At 59.1% G+C, this 22,051-nt stretch overlaps 3 protein-coding genes across 11 annotated transcripts; 1 reads left to right on the forward strand and 2 right to left on the reverse strand.

Annotated features, from left to right (window-relative positions):
- Positions 1-4: 4 nt before the first annotated feature.
- On the reverse strand, positions 5-2,433 carry PAXX (PAXX non-homologous end joining factor). 7 transcript variants are annotated; one of them, XM_064468476.1, is made up of 7 exons: positions 2,331-2,433; positions 2,194-2,254; positions 2,034-2,068; positions 1,773-1,963; positions 922-1,079; positions 567-660; positions 5-443 (listed from the first exon to the last, which is right to left on the reverse strand). In XM_064468476.1, exons 1-7 carry the CDS (start codon positions 2,420-2,422, stop codon positions 382-384), a joined length of 693 nt encoding a protein of 230 aa, XP_064324546.1. In that variant the 5' UTR covers positions 2,423-2,433; the 3' UTR covers positions 5-381. The 7 variants fall into 7 exon arrangements, 6 of the variants coding, with proteins under 6 accessions (XP_064324546.1, XP_064324548.1, XP_064324547.1 ...); XM_064468478.1 differs by lacking the exon at positions 922-1,079 and adding an exon at positions 1,142-1,213; XM_064468477.1 differs by lacking the exon at positions 922-1,079 and adding an exon at positions 1,142-1,216.
- TMEM141 (transmembrane protein 141) lies at positions 2,415-5,933 on the forward strand. 3 transcript variants are annotated; one of them, XM_064468479.1, is made up of 5 exons: positions 2,415-2,545; positions 2,662-2,728; positions 2,846-2,929; positions 3,172-3,351; positions 5,633-5,933. In XM_064468479.1, exons 1-5 carry the CDS (start codon positions 2,492-2,494, stop codon positions 5,710-5,712), a joined length of 465 nt encoding a protein of 154 aa, XP_064324549.1. In that variant the 5' UTR covers positions 2,415-2,491; the 3' UTR covers positions 5,713-5,933. The 3 variants fall into 3 exon arrangements, with proteins under 3 accessions (XP_064324549.1, XP_064324550.1, XP_064324553.1); XM_064468480.1 differs by having other exon boundaries at positions 3,220-3,351; XM_064468483.1 differs by having other exon boundaries at positions 3,226-3,351.
- A 1,621-nt stretch (positions 5,934-7,554) lies between these two features.
- On the reverse strand, positions 7,555-19,219 carry ENTPD2 (ectonucleoside triphosphate diphosphohydrolase 2). The gene is made up of 9 exons (XM_064468472.1): positions 19,038-19,219; positions 12,423-12,540; positions 11,800-11,950; positions 11,014-11,173; positions 10,686-10,913; positions 10,038-10,304; positions 9,714-9,833; positions 9,300-9,434; positions 7,555-8,700 (listed from the first exon to the last, which is right to left on the reverse strand). Exons 1-9 carry the CDS (start codon positions 19,146-19,148, stop codon positions 8,500-8,502), a joined length of 1,491 nt encoding a protein of 496 aa, XP_064324542.1. The 5' UTR covers positions 19,149-19,219; the 3' UTR covers positions 7,555-8,499.
- Between the last annotated feature and the right edge of the window lie 2,832 nt (positions 19,220-22,051).

Consider the following 22,051-nt stretch of genomic DNA (forward strand, 5'->3'; position numbering starts at 1 on the left):
CCTGGCACTGACCCAGTCCCCAGAGACTGGCTAAAATCACCTTTATTGGCAATAAGTTAAGCACAGGCAATCTTTTAATTACATAGCGATAAAAAAGTTCCTTAAAAACTCCACCAGTTCATTTCAGGTGAGGTAGAGAGGTGGCCCCTGCCAGCAGGGAAATGCTGCATGGAAAAAAGCCCCCAATTCTGTCATCTCTGCCCTGTCTGTCCCCCCAAAGGCCATGCCACTGCACCAGCTGAGGATCTGCTGCTTGCTCAGGCCTGCCAGGTGCTGGCTCCAGCTCTCTGGTTCCTGCTTGCCCCATCCACTGCCCAGGGTGCAGTGAAACCTCCTCCACCACCCGCCCACACAGGTGACAAGGCTCCGGTAGGGCTGTCATCAGAGAACAGGACAGCACAGGTCAGGAGTCCTCGAAATCCACTCCAGATGGTGCCTTCTTGCTAGATGGAGGTGGAAGGAGCATCACAGCCCAAAGCCCCACACTCTGTCCCCATGCAGCTACAGAGTCCACTGGATCTCCAGCACTGCCCAGCCCCAAAACTGGGCCTGGGAGCAGCACCTACCTTTTGAAGCCAGGGTTAATGAGAGACTCTCCTGGGATCTTCCTCTTCGCTGGAAAAGCTGAGCCAGCACCCCTGTTTTTCCTGGGATTGGGGTCTGCCTCGGTCAGAGACAAGCAGGACAGGGATTACAAAAGGTCAGCTCTACAAGCCCCTCCACGCCCAGGGTGGGCTTCCAGCAGCCCAGCCTGGCTGGCCCAGCACCCCTGGTGGGGGAGGAAGGGCCAAGCCTGGTCTCCTCTCCCAAAGAAGCAGGAAGGCATGGACCTGCCATAGCCCCCAGTTTGGAAGAGCAGCAAGGCCTGACCTCCTCCTGGAGGCTAGCAAACAACCTGTCTGGCGATGCCTGGCATCTAACCTGAGCAGAGTGCACCCCAGACACCTGTGAGCCACCAGGCTGAGCCCTAGCCCCTTCCATGCCAGGAAGGGCACTTGGACAGCAGGGCAGCTGACAGTAGCCACAACTGAGAGAACTGAGAGTGTTGCAGAGCTGACGGTTACAGGACCAGCTGCCTCCTGGGGAAGAAAAGGCAAACAAATAGCGGGACCGGGGGAGGTGCTCCCTGGCAATTGCCCACCTGGCAGGAAGAGCTGCTGGCTCCAGGCAGCATTCTTCTCAGGGCTGCAGGAAGGTGCCAGTGTCTCCACCACTGCTGAGACAGGAACCAGAGCCAGAGCTTGTGACAACACACCACAACACAGCATGCAGCACTCCAGGCCTCCCCAGGAAGCTCCCTCCCCTCCACAGCCCAACTGAGCCACATTCTCCTCCCAGCAGTCCCACCTAGGCTGTTGCTGCCCCAGGATCTTCCTAGGCCCCTAAAATAGAGGCCTCTGTAAGGCAACTCCCACACACAGAGGCAATGGTGTGGTGCCAGTCATGGAGACAAGGTTGTGCTTCTGCACAGAGACACAACACCGGGTCCTCTGGTCCCATGCAGGATCTCTTCTGCCCGAGATGGTCAGACCAGCTTTGGGAACTGGCCAGCCTAAATCAGAAGAGAAGGCACCACGCCCTCCTGGCCAGTCCACCAGGACCAGCAAGGAGAAACCACCTGGCATGAGGCCAGGGCGGCACAGCCTTCTCCCATCGCTGGCTGAACTGGAGCACTTGGGGTGCCTTTGAGTGTCGGGCATGATACTGTAAAGGTGGCAGGGAGCTGCCCGCCCTCCTCCTGCCTTTACCCCCTTCCAAAACCCACCACGGACCTCCCAGACGTCTCTCCAGGCTCTCGATGTGCCCCGCCATGCCAAACACCAGCGCCTGGAGCTGGCTCCTCGCCTCGGCGATGGGCAGCTTGAAGAGGTCGAGGGACCAGCACGGGGCCTCCTCCCGCAGCTGCAGCGTGGCCTTCCCCTCGCCCAGGTGCAGCGAGGCGGCCCCCCGCCCCAAGGCCTCCCTGCGTGGGTGAGGCCGGGTGAGGGGGGCCCTCGGTGGAGGGGCCGGGTCCCCGCGGCTGTGGCACCTACCTGAGCTTCGTGCCGTACTCCTCTGGCTGCCATCGCTGAGGAGGAGAAAGGGCACGTCCCGAAACGGCCCGCCCCGGCCCAGGGCCAGGCTTGGCCTCACCGCCGCGCCGGCCCGGCCCGGGGCCCGGGCCCTCCCCACCACCCCGGCCCAGGTACGTACGCAGCCGAGCGGCCGGCTGGCGCCGAGCTCCGCGGCCCAGACCTCCAGGGCGTCGGTTACACTGCGAGAGGCAGCGGCTCAGGCTGTGCCGGGGCTGCTCGGCCCCGGCCCGGCCCCGGCCCCGGCCCCGCACTCACTAGACGGTGCCGCCGGGGCCAGGGCGGCACCAGCAGAGGTACCGGCCCGGCCCGGCCCGCAGCAGGTAGAAGGGCCCGGCCGGCTCCGCCATGGCGCCGGCGCCGGAAGGGGCGGGCGACGCCCGCGGGCCTTCCCCGGCACCGGGGCCGCCACACCCACCATGGTCAACTTGGGGCTGCGGCGGGTGGAAGACAGCGTGGCCGCCAAGCACCCGGTGCGCTGGGCCGGGACCGGGGGTGCCGATGGGGCCGGGGGGGGGGCGCGGGGGGCCGGGGGGCCGGGGGCCGGGGGGCCGGGGGCCGGAGTCCCGTGCTGAGGGTGTTTCCGCAGGCGCTGCAGCAGTACGCGGCCTGCCAGTCCCACGCCTTCATGAAGGGTATCGGCGCCTTCCTGGCAGGTACGGCCTGGCTCGGTTCCCCCCGGCCGCTCCCCGGGGGCTGCGGGCACCTGGGCGGGGGGCGGCCCGGGCGGGAGCCGCGGCCGGTAACGGCGCCCGGGCCCCGGGTTTCGGCAGGCAGCGGAGCCGCCTTCGCCGTACAGAAGCTGGTGAACAAGAAGCTGCCGTACAGCCTGCAGTGGAGCCTGCTGCTGGCCGGGGGTGAGTGTCCCGCCCGGTCCTGCCCGTGCCCGGGCAAGCCTGCGGGACGTGCTCGGGGTGGGCAGCAGCTGGAGCAGGGCCACGGTACAGGCAGAAGGGCAGTTTGTCCTTAGCGGGGGGGATTTTCTCCCTGGCTCCTGTCACATCCCTGCTCTCCCCAGCCTTGGGGTGCTCAGAGACAGCTCGCAGGCAGCTGCAGCAGCTCAGAAGGTGGCAGGTGCTTTCCCCACCGCTGCCCTTAGCAAGTGCCCTTGCTGCCAGCATTCTCGGGAGTGTCTTGGCCTCTCCAGCTGCAGGGTCCCTTGCCAGTTATGCGGTAACCAGAGCTGAGACGCAGAAATGCTCCGACTTCTGGATTTACCTGGAGACAGGCACGTCCCCACAGGAGCTCGCCGTGGCTAGCAGGGTGTCGCAGCCTGCAGGTACATTCACATCTCTCCTTGCTGCTTTCCCTAGGCTTGCCGTGCCTGTTTCTTCCCTGCTGCAACAATTTGCTGTTCCCACCTCATAATTAAGCTGGTGACTGTTTGCATCATTGCCAAAATCCCCATATAAGTACTGCACTGCCACCCCGCAGCCGAGGGATGGGGGCAGACACCTGGGGTGGCAGCAGTGCTAGGGCAGCCAGAGCTCCCTGCCTGGTCTCATGGGTCCCGTGTCCCTCCATGCTCCAGGCCCACCCCTTCTGCTGCAGGTACCTGAACAGGGCTGGTGGCGCTGGGTGGGAGCACTCGCTTCTGTCTGCGCCCTGCCTGCTTTGTGGGTTCATGGAGCCAGGGTGAAGGGCTTGTCTGCTGGAAGAGAAAGAAGAGGGTAGGGGATGGAGGGAGGCACTAAACCCCTCCACACCTCAGTTGCTCTGTGGTCAGAGAATCATAGAGGTCTTTTCAAACCTTAATGATTCTAAGATTATTGAGTCCAACTGCCAACCCAACACCACCGTGCCTCCTAAACCATGTCCTAAAGTGCCACATCTATGTGTTTTTTGGACACCCCCAGGGATGGTGACTCCACCACCTCTCTGGGCAGCCCATTCCAATGTCTGACCACTCTTTCGGTGAAGAAATTTTTCCTAATATCCAGTCTAAACCTCCCCTGATGCAACCTGAGGCCATTTCGTCTCGTCCTATCACTAGTTACTTGCAAAAAGAGACCAACCCCCCCTTTACTACACCCTCCTCTCAGGCAGCTGCAGAGAGCGAGAAGGGCTCCCCTCAGCCCCCCCTTCTCCAGGCTAAACCCCCCCAGCCCCCCCAGCCGCCCCCCAGCACACTTGTGCTCCAGACCCTGCCCCAGCCCCGCTGCCCTTCTCTGGACACGCTCCAGCCCCTCCAGGCCCTTCTTGTCCCGAGGGGCCCAAACCTGAGCCCAGCATTCGAGGTGGGGCCTCCCCAGGGCCGAGCACAGGGGCCCCATCCCTGCCCGGCTCCTGCTGGCCACCCCAGTGCTGACACAAGCCCGGGGGCTGGTGGCCTCCTTGGCCACCCGGGCACTGCTGGCTCATGCCCAGCCGGCTGTCAGCCAGCACCCCCAGGGCCTTCTCCGCCGGGCACTTCCCAGCCCCTCTGCCCCGGGCCTGGGGCGCTGCCTGGGGTTGGTGTGACCCAAGGGCAGGACCCGGCACTGGGCCTTGTTAAACCTCACACAACTGGCCTCGGCCCATCGATCCAGCCTGTCCTGATGTCCCTACAGAGCCTTCCTACCCTCAAGCAAATGGACACTCCCACCCAGTTTGGTGTAATCTGCAAATTTACTGAGGGCGCATTCAATCCCCTTATCCAGATCATTGGTGAAGATATTAAACAAGACTGGCCCCAGTACTGAGCCCTGGGGAAGCCTGCTTGTGACCGGCCGACAGCTGGATTTAGCTCTGTTCACCACAACTCTCTGGGCTCGGCATCCAGCCAATTTTTTACCCAGCAAAGAGTATACCCATCCAAGCCATGAGCTGCCAGCTTCTCTAGGAGGAATACTGTGGGAGACAGTGTCAAAGGCTTTGCTAAAGTCTAGGTAGACAGCATCCACATCCTTTCCCTCATCCACTAGGCGTGTCACCCAGTCATAGAAGAAGATCAGGTTGGTCAGGCAGGACCTGCCTTTCATGAAGCCATGCTGGCTGGGCCTGATCCCCTGGCTGTCCTGTATGTGCCGTGTGAGCTCACTCAAGATGTATCACTCCGTAATCTTCCCTGGTACCGAGGTCAGGCTGACAGGCCTGTAGTTCTCTGAATCCTCCTTCCAGCCCTTCTTGTAGATGGGCGTCACATCAGCAAGCCTCCAGCCACCTGGGACCTCCCCAGCTGACAAGGACTGCTGATAAATGATGGAGAGTGTCTTGGCGAGCTCCTCTGCCAGCTCCCTCAGTACTCTTGGGGGGATCCCATCTGGCCCCATGGACTTGTGTGTGTCCAAGTGGCACAGCAGGTCATAAACTGCTTCTTTCTGGATTATGGGGGGTTTATTCTGCGCTCTGTCCCTGCCTTCCAGATCAGAAGGCAGAGCTGGAGGGGCACCAGATCAGCCGCTGCTGGGTGGTTCCCGTGGCTGCTTGCTGCTTTCTCCCCCTGGTACCTTCGGCTCCCAAAGCTAGGCCTAGCTGAATAGGGTTTAAATGCTTCACCATGGCTTTGTGGTTCTCTGCCCACCCCTGGCAAACATGCCGGGATAGTATGGGGTCCAGGGAGTTTGTTCTTTCTGTCACAGAAAATCTGCCCAGCTCAGAGGATGGAGAGAGCACGGCACCACTGCTGAGGAGGAACAAGTATGGGGACATTGTGGAATAGCCAGCAGAGCACAGCACACCATGCCCGTGTCCTGCTTTATCCCTTCCTGCCTGCCCAGCCTGCCTGTGAGACTGGTGGGCTCTGCGGCAGTGCCTGGGAGCTCGGATGAGTCGATCCTGCAGTGAGAGTGTGGTGGAGGCACTGTAGGGATTGCTGCCTCCCAGGTGGCCTCTGAACGTCACACATGGGGAGTACAATAAAAGGCGAGAGCTGAAAGCGCACATTGTGGATGAAGTGAAGCCTGGTGGTGGGAGAGGAAGAGCTGGGGTGCAGGTGGTAACTCTCACCCTGAGGCAGCCTCTGCAGTAAATGTTGGAGCAGAGAGCTCTGGTCCCTCTGAGGCTACGGCACCTGCAATTCAACAGCGCAAGGCTGTGAAGTCACTGCAGGCATGGATGGGTTTGGGCTAAGCTGTGAGGGGGCAGAGTGGTTGTCATGTGCTTTCTGTTTCTTGAGCCTAGCTGGTCACAGTGTCCCGGCCCCCATAGCAGAAAGGCTTTTCTTGCCTGCCCAAATGAGGCTGAGCTGAGCCCTGCAGGTCCTTGGCCCCTGGGGGGTGTGCTCTCTCTCCCCGCAAAGGGGGTGCACATGTCTCCAGAGCCCCTCTGTGTGGCCCCCACCTTGCTCTTGAGGCATGCACCCAGCCAGTCCCAGATTCTCTATCCAGATCTGTAACCAGCTGGCAAGGGAATGGTACTGTCTCAAATTCCACTTATCCAGAGAGGCTCATGGGAAGATTAAGCCTCTTCTACTTTCATTTTTTCCCAACTGTAAACTTCAAGTCATGACTAGAGCAAACTGGGTGCTCTTGGTGGATGTCTAGCTCTGATTCAGCTGCAGCTGAATTTCTTAGAAGGGGAAACCCAGCCCGAGTTCTGAAGGCTAGCTGGTTTCTTAGAGAAGAGCAGCAGTGTTTCAGCTTGAAAGACCAGAAAAGCCTCCTTCCATGTCAGAGCCGGAGACAGAGTCTTGCCACAGGAGGGAGTCCCTATGCTGGCAAGATGAGGAGCCCAGGGAAAAGACTGGATTTGGGGCCTCAGAACATCATCTGAACTGGCATAAGGTTTGGCCTGTACAGAGAGATGGGAAGCAGCTCTTGGAACAGCTAAAAGCAAAGTAGCTTCAGGGAACAGGCAGGTTAAGCCAAGCTCAGCATACTAGGAGTTTGGCTGGAGCGGGGAGCAGAGCTTGTGCTGCACGTGAGAGCAAGGAGGGCAGCAGGAAACCACAACTCCCGCTAATGCTGCTCCTCTCCTGGGGTGTGTGGAGGAACACAGCGGGGTGGCCTTGATGAGTTGGGACTGGCCCTGTGCAGCTGCCCGGCGGCTGGATGCATGCTGTGGTGGCTGAGCTGACTCAAATTGCCAGCCCTGCGGGCTGATCTCCTGCCCTGCTTGGGTAACAGACCCAGCCCCCTGGGAGCAGAGGCTCCCTACGTGTTTCCCTTGCGTTGGAGGCTGTGGCTGCGAGTGCAGCGGTGAATGCATGGGGCAGAGTCAGCTTGAGCGCTGCCTGCTCACACCTTTGGGATGACTGGACCTCTAGCACTTGGCAAACCTCAGCTTTGCAACCACAGCTGATTGCAACTTCCACCTCTAGGTGGGCCTGAGTCTGGATTGAGGTTTCAGGCCCACCTCAGTCCATCTTGGGGGGGTTCTCCAGATTGGTAGAGCATATGAAGCCGTGATGGTGTCTCAGCACTAGGCAGGGGGCAAGGGATCGAGACCTTCAGGCAGAGCCTGACCTGTGGCTGTGTCCGAGTAGACCCCATAAGTGGCTCTACCTATGCGGGACAGCCAGGCTTTTTCAGACTGTTGCTTACAGGAGCCACGGAGCCATAGGAGTGGTTACAAAGATGTATTTCTGGTTATAAAAAACAAACACCCAAACAAAACCAAACCTTCTGCATGTTTGCATGTCCCTGTTCTTACTCAACTGGAAATGAAGGCATGTCCTCCCAGCTGCCTAGCATGGGGTGATGCAGGGCTCGAGCCCCAAAACAGCACAAAGCCCCACTCCCGCAGTGAGACAACCACCTCTGCGCTGGCATGGCCACACACCAGGGAGCCATGGGGGCTTTTTGTGCCATTGCTGGGGGGACAGAGGAGGCTCTGGCTGTGGCAAAGGCAAGTCTGGCTTTGGAACCCCAGGAATGGGGAAAGCACTGCATCTCATTGCTGAAGTGGGACTTGGGAAGCTGCCTGCCCCCCCCCCCCATCTGGTTTTTGCTAAGCCCCTACACAGAGCCCCTGTGCTGAGGCTGGTGGAAGTCCAGGCCAAGATGTGGCCCTCAGGAAGGTCAGGGAGCTTCGTGCATCAGCCAGAAAGACAGTGTGGGGTCCCTTTGAGGCAGGGCTGATGCTCCAGGGACAGGCTAGAGAGGTCAGCTATAAGGACTAGCATAAGTAATGCTCCCCACCCACCCCATGCACATGAGTATAAATCCTGCTTTTGTCTGGACTTACTGGTCCAGTCCAGCCCAGGTCTGGTTGCAGGTCTGAATGTCCAAATCCCAAGCCTGATCCAGGGTCCATCCCTGAGTCACACTGGGAAACCCTTAAGCCATTCTCCTGCAGGGCCAGCAGTCCTCTTCTGTCTCCCTGTTTCTGCAGCTTGAAAGCAAGGGGAGGGCAAAAAGGGACAGTTTTCCTTCTAGGACAGGCAGCATCAGATATTGGAGGAGGACATCTCTGAGCGCTTGCTGCATCCCAAGTCTTCAGGCCATGGAGACTCCAGCAGGAAGGAAGGTGCTGGGTCCTGCAGACAAGGCCCACCCTGCCCCTGCCGTTAGATTGCACTGGACTTGCTGCGCCGGAGCAGGCAGACAGCAGTCACCAGAGACGTCAGGGTGGCGACCACAAAGAGCAGGATGAGGATGACCCAGTAGTTGTACAGCATGCTTTTGTGGGAAGAGGGCTTCTCTGCCGGGATCATGTTGGTGAGGTTCAGCATGTAGCCCAGGGCCCAGCCGATGGAGGTTTCTCCTGCCTGTGGAAAGAGCATGGCATGGTCACCACCTCAGCCTACCCAGCTCCACAGGCCTCAAGAGACCTTCTAGGGACCACCTGAATTTCAGCCCAATGGAGGAGAAGGGTGTGAGGGAGTCAACAGCACCCTGAGCCCTCACTCGCCCATGGGTCCAGCCAGCCCAAGGACGAAGCAGTGACCCTTCTGTGCTGAGCTGGCCTCATCTGATGGGAGCATGATCTCATCCACTCAGGCCAGTCCTGATATCGCTGCCCATCCCATGGCTCATGCAGGTGAGGGCACTTGGCAAAGGTGGGATCCTGCCCTGAGCTAACTTCCCAACAAGCCTGAGCAAAGAGTTGTTTGAGAAGGCTGGTGTCTTGAGGGCCAAGGAAAGACTGGAGGGTCTGACTCCATGATGGCAGTCAGCTCAGCACATTTTTTTTCCATCTCCCAGAAGATCCACCCAAATACTGGGAGTCCCATCCTGCCCCTGTTCCTCAAGATCTTCCCTCACATTGCTTGGCTCTTTCCTGGTGTGGGATCATCTCTCCTGCAGGGCTTTTTGGGCTCATTCAAACAGATATCATGGGATAGGTATGTGCTCTGGTGTTACCCACCTTTTTCTGGAAGGTGATGTTGGGGAAGGAATCATTGTTGAAGTTGTAGCCTTTGGTGGTGAGCAAATAAATGAATGTGCTGACAGTGCAGTAATCAGCCAGCCTTTTCTCCAGCTTGGGAGCTTTCTGGAGCAGCTGGGTGGAATGCATGGAGGGACAGAGAAAAGGGGTCAAACCAACAGTGTCCAGGCTTTTCTTCTATGGCCTGAAGCTCTGGGTGGTTGCATCTGGCTGGCCAAGGCACTGCTCATACCCACCTGAGCCTCTCCTGGTCCCTTGTGGGAGCTGTCACCCCCCCTCCCCCTGCTCCATGGGTGCCAGGACACCCATCCCCCTCCAAGGGCTGCTCTTAGAGCCCGGGTGATGCCCCACATGAAGCAGCCCCCTCCTCACTGCCATGCCTGAGGAACCCACCTCGCTCCAGCTGGTGGCACAGATGGACTTGGCAGCATCCTTCAGGTCGCTGGAGAAGTGCACGGGTCTCCCCATCACTGTCTGGATGAAGTCGACTGTGTAGAAGAAGGCAGAGAAGGCCTGATGGAGAAAAGGAGGTGGCTGTGGGGTAGGCTGGGAGCAAACCCTCTTGCCACAAACAGCCACTCAGACTAGCATGGTGGGCACAAGTGACCACCCTTGGAGAGACAGGGATCTGGCTTTGCTGCTGCATGATGCGGGGTGTCCAGGAACACCTGCCCACGCAGCAGCCAGGCCACCACCCTGCTCCATGCCAGGACTTACGATGAAGTTTCCTGAAACCTCTGGCTGGAAAATGCCATTGAAGGAGCAGCGGGAGAAGGAGCAGGTGGTGAAGTCAAAGAGCTTGCTGACATGCAGGGAACAGAGGCTCCCATTCCCGGTGCCAACCACAGTAATGGTGGTGTTGAGGGCAAGGCTGGGCCTCTCCTTCTCCGTGCAGGGGCTGTCATAGATGCTGCTCAGCAACAGGCTCTTGTGGTAGCCTGTGGGCCAGCAGGGATGAGGGATGGTTGCTTGGTAGCTCTCAGCCTGCCAGAGAAGTGACACAAGACATGTGAGCTGTGCTGTAGCCCCAGCACTGCTGCCTGCTTGCCTCCATTTCCCTGCCAGCGAGATGCAGAGTGGCTTGGGCAGCAGGACACAGAGCTGGCAGTTGCCACAAGCAGCTTGAGATGACTCGGGACATCTTGGCTCTGGCCAAGGGGTGCAATACATTATTGAGTGGGCAGGAGGAAGCCCTGGGACCATCGGAGACGGTTGGGTGCAAAGAGCTGGCTGGGAAAGGTGCACGGCCGGCCCTGCAGGGCTGTCCTAGAGATAGGGTTGGGGACACTCCTGTATAAACACCAGGGTGACAGGGCAGCTGTGAAGTGATAAGAGCCAGCATCCTTGTCAAGCACATGCTGGTACCTGGAGAAGCTTTGAGAGTAGCCTCTTGAGGACCTGGTCCCTTCCGTAGCAGAGGAAGCTGTGGGTGTACACTTTGTACACCTGGCCGTACAACTGCAGCTTCACCTCGTTTCTGGGGTCTTCGATGGTGTACCTGGTTTCAAAGGTGATCTGTGTGGAAGCACCACCAAAGTCCATCGCCCCTAGGGTCATCTTCTGGGGCTGGATCCATTCCCCGAGCCACCCGCGCTGAGCAAGGAAAACAAGAGCGGACATAAAGATGCAATGAGCTGCAGGACGGCCTGGCCACCACAGCTGTCCCTGAAGGGCACCGCGCTCCCCTGCCCACCTTGATGAAGTTCTCCAGGAGGTAGTTTGCAGTGACCCAGCCAAAGACCCCTTCCTCTTCCCCCGACAGGATCTTTGCCCCCCGGAAATCGAAGGGGTACGACTTCAGCGTGGCCACCACAGCGCTGAGGACGGCATCCGAAGCCTGCAGGTTCGCAATGCTGCGGGCCAGGCAAGAGGGCAGAGTGGCAGGGCTGAGCTGGAGTACCATGAGCAGAGGCCCCACTGCCTGCACAGCCCTCCTGCCATGGCACATGGGGTAGGAGGAAGGTGTGTCTTCACCTGGGTACCTGTAGGGATGTCCCTCAAAAAGACCCAGCTAATTCCCCTTGTCACTTCTGGAGAGGGAGGCAGGTGCACTCCCTTCTCATGAGCCATGCTCTGTGGCTGATGAGGGGGGCATGACTCCTTCTTCTGTGTGGTTTTCAGAGAGGTAATTATTCTCACTGCATCCCATCAGGCTGGCAGTGGGTGCAGGGGGACTTTCCTCCTGGCTAGCCAAAAAGACTGGGTGGGTTATCCTGGGGCTGGCCCCACGCCAGCCCCTTTTCAGCCAGGGATGTGCTGGCTGTGCCCTGCAGAGCATCTCCTGCTCTGAAAGGCAGAACCTCTGCAAGGGACACAGAGCTGGGCAGCTGGGAGGGTTAAGAGCTTCACCTGGCAAAGGGGACACATTGCAACTATCCTTTACCATCTCTACCCCTGCCATGGTGAGACGGCAGGGTGGCATGGCAGGGCCCTCCAGGCAGGGTTTGAGGCCAGGCAGCTGGCCAGAGCAAGCACTCACTTGAGCAGGCGCATGCCAGCTGTGGCGCCCAGGTAGAGTGGGGTACCCGTGTGCTTCTCCTTGGGCACGTCTCTCAGCGCTTGGTTCAGGCAGTGCACCAAGCTTGTCCCAGCAGCCAGAGGGTTGGAGCTGTAGCTGGAGATGCCAGGACCTGTGAGAGGAAAGAGCATTGGTCCCTGCAGGTGGTGGGAAGATGCTTGGTGGGCAGCTTTGCTTCTCCCAGGCTGTTCAGAAGGCAGGTGCTGCAGGTTTCTGTGGGCATGGAGCCATCCAGGGTCCAGCCACATCTCCTTGCCCACGCCACATCCCCCACTGACTGACAGCTAGGGAAAGGTTGCTTAAAAAGAGAGTAGAAAACTGTCTGTCGCTCCTCGCTGGGCAGGGAGCTGAATTGTTTCCTGGTGGTTCAGTGGATGCCAGGAAAAGATAAACCACAGGCATGCATGGTGGCAAGCCTTGGAGGGGGGAGATGGGGAACATTTAGGAACAGAGCTGAACCCCTTGTAACACCTCATTGTACTGGTGACTACAGGGCATTTGCACTGTCAAGGTGCCCTGCCCACAGGGGATGTGACAGACCCTGCCACCACCCACCGTCCCCCGGTGACTGAGACAGCCCTTACCCTCCACGTCGCACATGCTGTGCTCGCTGACCACCCCGGTGTCGTTCTCCTTGTCTGCAGGCCACTTGTAGATGAACATGGCTGTGTGGGAGGACCCGGCGTCCAGCACGATGCCATACTGTGGGGGGAGGCAGCGGGTCAGGCCGGAGGCAGGGGACCCCCCGGCTGCCCCAGGCCATCCCGAGGGAAGGCACTGGTGCTGAACGACCCGCTGTGCATGGCCAGTCCTGTGCTGGCAGTGCCCGGCCCAGCAGCTTCAGGAGCGTCGTCTGGCAGAGGTGAGCACTGCTCAGCTCAGCACGGGCATGGTCTTGCCCACACCTGCCTGAACGGCGCCGTGCCCAGGACGTGGCTGGGAGTGGGTGCTCTCCCCAGCCAGGGACAGCGGCTGTCTCAGGACACCACTGAGCACTGTATGGGGACTCTGGCTTTTTGGGCGTTGGGAACCCCTTGCCTCCTTGAGCACAGACTGGGAGCCTCTTCCTCTGCTACTTGCTCCCATCTTCCCACAGCACCACTCCTGGCCAGTGGGCATCTGTGCTGAGCTGTGCCCGCAAGTCCCTGGGGCCCGTGCAGGGGGGGACACCTGGGAGCAGCCCCTTGGGGATGCAGCTCACCAAAGAAGGGCAGCCAGGCACCTTATCCCTCCTGCCCTTGTATGGCTCGGCCATTCTCCGGCTATAAATAACCCCACTTCCTCCCGCCAAACAAGGTTACCCAGCTCCCAGGGAGGGGGCTACCCCATGCTGCCTTCACCCCCTCCGGGCAGAACCCTCTGCCTCATCTTCCACCACCCGTGGGCTTAGGGCCGCCTGTGCTGGCCCCGCCTGTGGCCCCACTAGAGCTGCTTCACTGACAGAGAGGAGGCTGTGAGCCTGGGGGGGTGGGAAAGCAGCTGAGCATCTATGGGATGAAACCACTTAAGGCTTAAACCTGGCTTGTATAAAGGCTCTGTTTGTTGCCTGCCCTGCCCTGACCCGAGTGCAGCCCCAGGGCTGAGGCAGGCAGCTCCTCTCCCTGCCCAACACCCAGGACCCACCCCAGCCCTGCCTGGTGCATGCCCCTCGTCCCATCCTTGTCCCCTTGTCCTGGGTGGCTGCAGGGTTGGGTTTTGGCCAGCTCAGGCAGCAGAACTAAAGTGTCAGGGCACCCGCAGCGATGCCTGGGGTCCCAGCTTAGCGGCAACCCCTATTCCCATGTGAACACATGGCCCCACACCAGTGGTACCCCCTGCTCCCCAAGGGAACCATTTCTAATGGGTGATCCCCGCCCAAGCCTCCCCTGGCACCTGTTAACTGTCAATGGCTTCCCACATGCTCTGGGCCAAAAGCTACAAGCCAGTGGAGAATCCCCATCTGCAGGCAGACTGAGGCCGGTGTGCCATAGCACTGCTGTCACAGAGCAGCTCCCAGAGATGCTAAATGCTGCTGAGAGGAGAGGGGGGGCTTTGACAGCCTCCCCCTGCCCCAGCTACTGCTCCAAAGCACAAAGCTGGGGAGCAGGACCCCCAGTTTGGGCCATTTCTGGGCTGGATGGTTGGGGTTGGTGCCCTCGGCAGCCTTGGGAGGGCTCTCACTCAGCCTTCTCCTCTGCCCAGTGTTCTGTGGGCCATGCACACCCTAGCACTGACTGTTCCCCCGGTCCTTCCTCATCATAGCACCCTCTGCTTCGCCTGCCTGCCCTGGGACCCAAAGGGAAAGCATGGACAAGTCACCCCCAAACCCAGGGCTGAGCACAGCTGGGACCCCAGGAGCAGTTTCCAGGCGCAGGATGACATGTGGGGGCTGCAGCCCGTGGAGGGGGACAAGGCTGGAGACAGGGATACCTGTGGGGTGGCAGGGGCTAAGAAACGCTGGAGCAGGAGGCAACGAGGATGACCTGCAGCTCTGGGGACACCGGGTGCCAGACACCAGGGATGGGGACAGCCCGGCGGGAGCGGTGCTGGGGGTGCCAGGCTGACCCTGCGGCAGGAACGGGCGTGGCCATGTGAGCTTGGACACACGGCTGGATCCAGGGTGGGCAAGGGAAGCCCCATATGCCTGTGGTGGGGGAAACCTGGTTCAGGGGATTTTCTCCTGCCTTCGCTGGGGCTGGCGCAGCTGGGCCCTGCTTGCAGCCCCACAGAGAGCTGGCATGGCAGTGCATGCGTGGGGTTGTACATGAAGGGGGGAATTGCACATGCATGTGGGTGCCCACACATAGGTATACATGTGCATGGATGTGCATGCATGTATGTGTGCATGTGGTGTGCGTGCCTGCAGGCATGCGTGTGTGTGCATGGACATATGCACACACGTGCAGATTTAGGTTGGAGGTGCACGGTGGGATGTTCATGCACATAGGTGTGCCGACATGTTTGTGAGAATATGGGTGCGTGTGTCTCTATGCATATGTGCATTTAGGTGGGTGTGCATGGGCATGCATGCGAGTGTGCGTCCGTGTGGGCACTCCTGTGGATGTGCGTGTGCAGGAGCTTTGAGAGGCTTAGGGCTTGTCTGTTCTCACTGCACAGGAAGCTAAGCTGTGGGTGCTCTCAGTAGGAGCAGAGCATGGGGAAGCTTAGCTCCTCCTGCGAGAAGCCCGTCTGTCTGACCCGAGCAGTTCGTGGAGAGAGCAGTGTTCCTCTGCGTGTGCCGAGGGAGGCTGCCTTCCTCCTTTGCCTGTGTTAGGTGGTGGGGAGCACCTTCCCCTCTTCCCCCGAATTAGCAGCCTCTCCTCCCTGCATAGGGAGGGGTGATAGACTCTTAAGATCCCATTTTTTCCCTTTCTCACATAGTATTTGGGAGTTTAAATCAGATACATAAACTCAGGCAGTGGAAGCAGTAGGAGGGCGAGCTGGCAACAAGTGACAGCAAGTGAGAGTCTGGCTGGCAGCAAGGTACGGGGAGGGAGCGGGTGGAGAGGTGCAAAGGCCCTGCAGTTGTGGCTCTGCTGCCCGCACAGGGCGGCCAGCAGCAAGAGGTGGCAGTGAGCCCTGTACCCAGGGCAAGCCCTGTGGGGAGATGTCATGTTTGGGGTGACAGGGACACCACCAGGGCAGGTTGCAGAACCAGCTGTCCCAGCAGACATGTCTTGGTGCCCTTCGCTGCCAAGGCCTGCGAGTTGGGGTGGGGGGGTCTCTCCTCTCACATCCCAGTGTCCAGGCAGGCAGAGCCCATCGCTCCCAGGTGCGGGGTGGCAAAGATGGGCAGCAGCCCCAGAACTCATGGGTGAGGAATGGTCTGTGGGACCCCCGCCCCGACCAGCGGTGGCCTGGCCCCAGCAGTGCTTGGGCCTGGCTGATGGAACGACATGCAGCAACATGAACTGCTGCAGCGAGGTGGGTGCTGCCAGCCGCAGGGAGTGCCCGGCACCCAGCCAACTGCCGATGCCACAGCTCGCACCTGGCTGCCCCGGCATGAGAGGAGTCGCCATGGCCTTGTGTCAGCCCCCTCTGCCCCCTCCTGGGGGGTACAGGGTTTTGCACCCCAGCCTGTCCCAGCAGAGGAGCCATCCTCCCTGGCACCACTGGTCGCAGTGAGCAGGGGTGGAAGCCACTTGCAGATGTGTGTGCACATGAAGGGCCCAAGGCAGTCCTGCATGGCCAAGAGGGTCCCCAGGGATGAAGGAGAGGTCCTGTCCCCTCCTCCAGACCTGGGGGTACACACACCCCTCCAGCAGCTGCATGGAAATCGGGGGGGGTGTGTGTGTGTGTGTGACTCACAGCGGGGCTGTGATGGTGCCAGCCCCTGTCCCTGTCCTAGCCCCTGTGCCTGGGCATTGGAGCCACTGCATCACCCAGTGCAGAGCAAGCTACTCTGCAGGCTCAAGCTGTGGATGAATTGTAGGCTTGCAGCCATGTGGGGGTCACAGGCAGGTTTTCTTCAGGGGCCCTGCAGACAGGAAGCCCCTGGAGGGAGAAACCTGGCTGAAAAACCCATCTTACTAGTGATTTGCAGCATAAGCACCGCCCTCAGCTCTTCTAGCTGAGGTGTCCTGTGCCTGCCAGCAAGTGGGCTGGAAACAAGGGCTGGAGGGACACAGGGATGCGCTGGCATTGTCCTGTGCTGGCGCCTGGCTCCTGTCATCCCTCTCATCGGCCCCAGCACATTTGCCTGTAGGCACCCCAGGGCTTGGTGGGGCCTCACACATATGTTCATGGCCCTGGCCCCAGCCCATGGGACAGCATCTCCTGGTGGCACAGGGATGAGGGATTTTTCTAACAGGTCCCCCTGCCCAGACCCTGGTGATGCCACAGGGCTAGGGGACATGGCACAGCCCCACACTAGGATTGTCCCCATGCCAGCTGCAGCCCTGTTGCCTCCTGGGTCACCTGTGGCCCTGCAGGCTCTGCCCCACAGCAGCATCACTCAGCCCAGCCCAAGCCAGGGCTGCTCAGTCCTGAAGCCCTTGCAGAGGTGACAAAGAGGGCGGGGATGTCCCCAAAGGCCACGTGGCAGCAAAGACCTGAGTAGGGCTCTGCCCAGAAATATCCCATGCCCCAGGGGAGGAGGCAGAGGGGGACACTGAGAACTGCCCAACTCTCTGTAGCCCAGCAGCATGCCACAAGGCTGTGCCCGCACCTCCAGCCCCCAACCCCACAGGGTGTCCAGGTGGCCCCACGGTGAAGCAGGGGTTCAGCCCAGCCCCACAACATCCCACCTCCCTTGAGTGTGGTGAGACCCGTGAGGGCTCAAGGTCTGCAGTGGGTTATGACGGGTTTCCTTCCCACTGTGGGAGCCACAGCTCTCCCAGGACAGCTGGCAGGGGAAGAGCCTTGCAGGCGTTGTGATGGCCTTGTTGTGATGAAGATATTTGCCAAAAGAAGGAAAAGAAAAATTGTCAAAAGAAGGCAACAGCTCCAAGCAGTCAGGCTGTGGTGGTGTAAGCCCCACTGCAGACCTGTGAGGGAAGGGGAACACCATGCTCTCAGGATCAGTTGCCCCAGCAGCAGGATAACTAATTGGAGACATTTTTAGGGCTATATTCCAAGCAAAGGAGCTGGAAAGGGAAGACGTGGAGCCTTAGCTAGGCAGGGTACAGTGCTTATCACCCATCAGCTGCTGCTAACGTGGTCTGAGCCAGCAAGGACCATGTCTGGCCTGGGACGTGCCCAGGGTGCCCCACAGCAGGACCAAACTCCTCTAAATCATGTCTGCACATTTTGGGCTGAGTTAGACTAAGACAAAGCTTTGCATCCCCAAAACAGCTCTGAGCTTTGGGTAAAGACAAACCCCCCGGTGCCCACCTGGCTCCAGCCCCATCAGAACGGGCACTGCCATGACACTGGTGTGAGCCCTGGTGGGCAGCACCTCACGGCATGCACCGTGCTGGACCTCACATACACTTGGCACAGCCAGGGACAGTGCGAGACCCCAAGGCCCCGGGCCAGGTTGCGCAGCCTCAGATGGAGCAGGACCAAGACACATGTGAGTGTTCAGGGATGCTGAGTCCCAAACCACATTGCTGCCTGTAGACTGGAAGGTGCTACCATCCAGGGAGAGAAAAAGCACAAAAAAGCTCAAAAATTAAATATCTGGGAATGCATCTGGTGTAAAAGCAAAACTCCAGCTTGGAACCAAGAGGAGAAAAGGCTTCTTAGGCTAACCCAAATGCTGCACACAGGGCTCTTGGCACTGATCCATCTAATTCCCCGTGTCCAAAGAAACAAAATCTGTTTTGAAACCAGCTACGGGCACTGCTCAATATGGCCCCAGCCCTTAGAAATGGGTGGCAAAAAAAGGTGTCACAGGGAAAGAGTTAATCATTGCTAGTTATACTAACAGCAGAGAGTATCATCATCTTCATTACATTTGACAAACCCAGAGAGAAGGCAGCACATCTGACATTCAGGCTGGCTCAGAAAGTTTTCAAGCAAATTGCTTGGGATGAGAAAAAGGGGGTTTTGGATGAATCATTTTCCAGGACAAGAGCCTGCTCCCCACAGAATAGCTTGGTCTGTCACTGAAAAAAAAAAAAAAAGACTTTTTTAAAACAAAAGACTTGGGCTTGAAAAGAGTCAACTGGAGGACTTGGCCAACTAGAAATTGGTTGGAAACGTCTTTCAGCATCTGAATTTACAATGCAAAAGAAAAAAAAAGCAGCTCGTTTTCACAGGGAAGTGCATTTCTCACCCAGCAGCGCTGGCTCAGGCCATATAGCTGGAGCCATGAATGCTGGGTGATGCTGGGGTGTGCATGCTGCCCCATCCCCAGACAGAACCGTGGGAGCAGATGCTGACACAGCTGCTCTGGCCTGGGGGGCTGCATCCAAACACGCCACCACTATTTTTTAGTGTCTCCAAAAGATTCCTCTCCCAAAGATCAGGTCTGAGGTGCCAGTGCCTGGCAGGCGGGGGTCTTGCTGCTGGCCTGCTGGTGGGGACCTTCCCGTCCCTGTGCAGCCCAGCGGGGGCTGCTCCCTGCGACCCCCACCCCGCAGCTCGGGTACCCCCAGCCCCAGTGGACTCCCTTGACGCTGGGGATCCTCTGGATACCGGAGCCTCCACCGCACCGGGCATCCCGCAGATCGGGGTGCCCACTGCGGCTCCCCCAGCCCCCGGCAGCCCAGGTCCCCCTCGGTGGTGCTGTCCCCATCCCCTCCGTGCCCGGAGCCCCTGGTGCCGGCCCCGCTCACCTTGAAGCCCGGCGGGCCCCGCGTGTCCCCCGAGCCGAGGCAGAGTAGGAGGATGCCCAGGAGGCAGCCGAGGGCGAGGAGCAGGAGGACGGCAGCGACCCGGCGGGCCATGGCGGGGCCGGAGCGGGGCAGGTGAGCGGCTCCGCGGCGGCTGCGGCGGCTCTTGCTGCTCCTCCTCCCTTGCCTCCTCCTCCTCCTCCTCGCCCGCCTCTCCCGGCTGAGTCACGGCCGCCCCGGCCCACCCGGGCGGGACACCGGTCTCCGCCGGGCTGCGGGGGGCCGGCCCCGGGTTGCGGGTCCGTCCTGCGCCCCCGCCCCGGGCATCGCCGCCATCCCGGGCATCGCCCCTGCCCCAGGATCAGCCCCATCTGCCCGGCCACACCCCCCCCACCCTCACCCCCCGGGGACGGTCCTTGACCCAGGGACTGGGCCCCATCCCGGCCCTGGGCATCACTGTTACCTCCGGGATCAGCCCCAGCCTGTCCTGCCTCACCGGGCATATCCTCTGTCCCTGAGATCAGTCACATCACCCCTCACCAGGCACTGTCTTTGATGCAGGACTCAGCCCCATCCTGCCCCCGTAAGGCATTGCCCCCGCCCCAGAGCTCAGCTCAGACTTGGGTTCGGCTGGAGGTGAGAACACCCTGAGCGTCGGAAGAGCTCTGAGAAAGTGTCTCACCTACGGTGATCAACAGCTATTAATATATTACTGCTTTTAATCATTACAAGGATTTTGTGACAGTCTGAGGAGCCCAGATGTATGTTGAGATTTTTTTTTAATACAGTCACAAGTGAATAATGTAATGCGTTTCCACATGGAGCAGTGAGCTAAGGAAGGTTGGGCCCCTGGCTCTGAGAAGGACATTCTGAGCTTGCTTCATAGTGGGATAAAAGAGTGAATAATAAACAAGGAGATATCACCAAGGAGAGGAGGCTGAAGGAGGACGCAGCTTCCAGTCTGACTGTGTTGCAGGCTGGACCATTACACTTCAGCTCCTCGCGTCTCGCCTCACTTCTTAATTTTTTTTTGACACAAACCACTTTTTCTGCCGCTCACAGCCACTGTGCACGTAACAGGCATTGCAGCAGCACTGGGGTTTCTCAGAGCTTCTTGCCTATTGCTGTGGTTTCTCAGTGCAGAGGTGCTAGAGGGGCCCAGCCTGTGTCAAGAGCTTGTGGTCCGGCACATGCCACTGCATCGCAGAGGCTCTGTGGCTGGAGGTGACAGCCAGGGACGAGCTCCAGTTTTGTCCCCTGGAGCAGTGACCAGCAGCAGAGTCTGAGGAAGAAAATGGTTATATAGGGGCACAGACAGTGACTCTTGCCTGGCCAGTGTGCATCATCACAGTGCAGGGCTTCTCTGCAGGATTGCTGTGTTCACCCTGTGAGTGTTTGCAGGTGTGTCTACTACCTCCTCACTTCAATTCATTAAGCATTCAACCTCTGGAAAACCTGTGTCAATCAACTCTAAGACATTAGTATACTGATTTGTGGGGAAAAAAATGTTTCTTCTTTTCTGCTGCTGCTAATATGACAGGAGACCACAGTCTTGCCTCTGAGGATTAGCATAGCATCGTTTCTGCTGCCTTCCTGCATCACTGCTGAGTTTAAGGCTCTTCTCAAGTCTCCACAGCGAAATGCCTGCCTATTCCTGACTCTTCTTGCCATCCTCCTCACCCATCCAGTTTTCTGAGGCATACATCTGCAACCCTCACAGATGCACCGCACCAGGGATTAACACAGAAGCAGAAAGATCTTCTCTGGATTGCACTTAATAACTTTCTTAATAGCTGTCAAGCCTCCTGGTTCTCTTTTAGTCTGGACAAGCAGTGAGAAGAGGCCTTCAGAGACTGAAAAGGAATAGTAGTGAGCAGAGGCAGGGCTGCAAGAGCCCTGTGGGGGTAGGGGTGGTCCTTTGCTCCTCATTTTGCTTTTAGGGTTTTGGAGCAAGTCCCTTTCTGGTAGGTGGTTACTTGGTGTGGTGGGACCTTCCTGGGATCTGAGTGCAGATGTGTCTTCCATACCTTGGTCTTGCACATACTTGGCAAGCCTGTTCCTAGGTTGCCTGTACGTGGCACAGAGCAGGGGATTTGCAGCCCTTCCCACTGCAAGAGGGGCTGTTCCTCCTTCTCTGCATGGGGTCACATTTGCCACCCTCTGCCCAGCCCCATGATGCCAAGGTCTGGGGGAGCCTGTGCCCAGCCCTGGCTGATCGTTGCTCTCCCAGGAGACTCAACCTCCAAGAGCTGGGCACCAAGAATGGGGACGTGCTGGGCTGGGAATGCTCCCAGCCACGCAAGGGGAGTGACAGCCACATGGACTCATGTATAGCCAGAGAAATACTTCTGCCATGGCCCCAGCAAGGGGAGGCTCCCATGAGCAGCCATTTCTCATTGTGCCCCATTTACAGGAGGCACAGGCTGGGCTGAGACTGCTCACAGGGCCACATGTTGTCATCCATGGGAGGGAGAATCCCCCAGCCCTGCTCTCAATCCCAACCATAACCCCAATCCCAGTCCTAATCCCAACCTCACTCCTGCCTGAGAGCAGCACTGGACCGACAGCCAGGTGGAAGGAGTTCAACCTGCTCCCAGTCCCCAGGGCCACATGCAGCCTGGCTGAGCTCTGCAGCTCTCACTGGAGTCAGGACCTGGACTGGCTCAACCCTGGGGACTTAGCTGAGAAATCAGGTGTATTTTCTGGAGGTTGCAGGCCAGCACAGGCCAGCCGCCCTGCAAGCCCAGAGCCGTCCCTTCCCCAGGGATCTCCAGGCAGGCTGAGTCCTGTACCAACCAAAGGACTTGGATGTCTGGGCTTCCCAAACTGCTGATGCTGACTCTCTCCCCAGTGTCTCTCTGCCTTGCATGGAGATGTCCCAAAATTGCTCAGAGTACTGGACACCCTCCCAGCAACCTGTCCTGCTGGGGAGATGCACCCCTCAGCCCAGCAGAGGTGTGTGCAGCCAGAGCTGGAATGATGCTTTTGCCTGGGGTGCACTCACCCGCGTCACCTGC

This window comes from Phalacrocorax carbo, chromosome 18 (assembly GCF_963921805.1).
Source record: "Phalacrocorax carbo chromosome 18, bPhaCar2.1, whole genome shotgun sequence".
NCBI lineage: Eukaryota > Metazoa > Chordata > Aves > Suliformes > Phalacrocoracidae > Phalacrocorax > Phalacrocorax carbo.

Excerpts from the sequence above, each read along its gene's own strand:
- PAXX (XM_064468474.1), bottom strand. The coding sequence starts at position 2,422 with ATGGCGGAGCCGGCCGGGCCCTTCTACCTGCTGCGGGCCGGGCCGGGC. Across the intron at positions 2,069-2,193 it reads CCAGCCGGCCGCTCGGCTGC|CGATGGCAGCCAGAGGAGTA; the intron begins GTACGTACCTGG and ends TCTCCTCCTCAG. Across the intron at positions 1,217-1,772 it reads CCTGGAGAGACGTCTGGGAG|CAGTGGTGGAGACACTGGCA; the intron begins GTCCGTGGTGGG and ends TTCCTGTCTCAG.
- TMEM141 (XM_064468479.1), top strand. The coding sequence starts at position 2,492 with ATGGTCAACTTGGGGCTGCGGCGGGTGGAAGACAGCGTGGCCGCCAAG. Across the intron at positions 2,729-2,845 it reads TATCGGCGCCTTCCTGGCAG|GCAGCGGAGCCGCCTTCGCC; the intron begins GTACGGCCTGGC and ends GGGTTTCGGCAG. Across the intron at positions 3,352-5,632 it reads CAGGGTGTCGCAGCCTGCAG|AAAATCTGCCCAGCTCAGAG; the intron begins GTACATTCACAT and ends TTTCTGTCACAG.
- ENTPD2 (XM_064468472.1), bottom strand. The coding sequence starts at position 19,148 with ATGGCCCGCCGGGTCGCTGCCGTCCTCCTGCTCCTCGCCCTCGGCTGC. Across the intron at positions 11,951-12,422 it reads CAGCATGTGCGACGTGGAGG|GTCCTGGCATCTCCAGCTAC; the intron begins GTAAGGGCTGTC and ends TTCCTCTCACAG. Across the intron at positions 8,701-9,299 it reads ACATCACCTTCCAGAAAAAG|GCAGGAGAAACCTCCATCGG; the intron begins GTGGGTAACACC and ends CTCTTTCCACAG.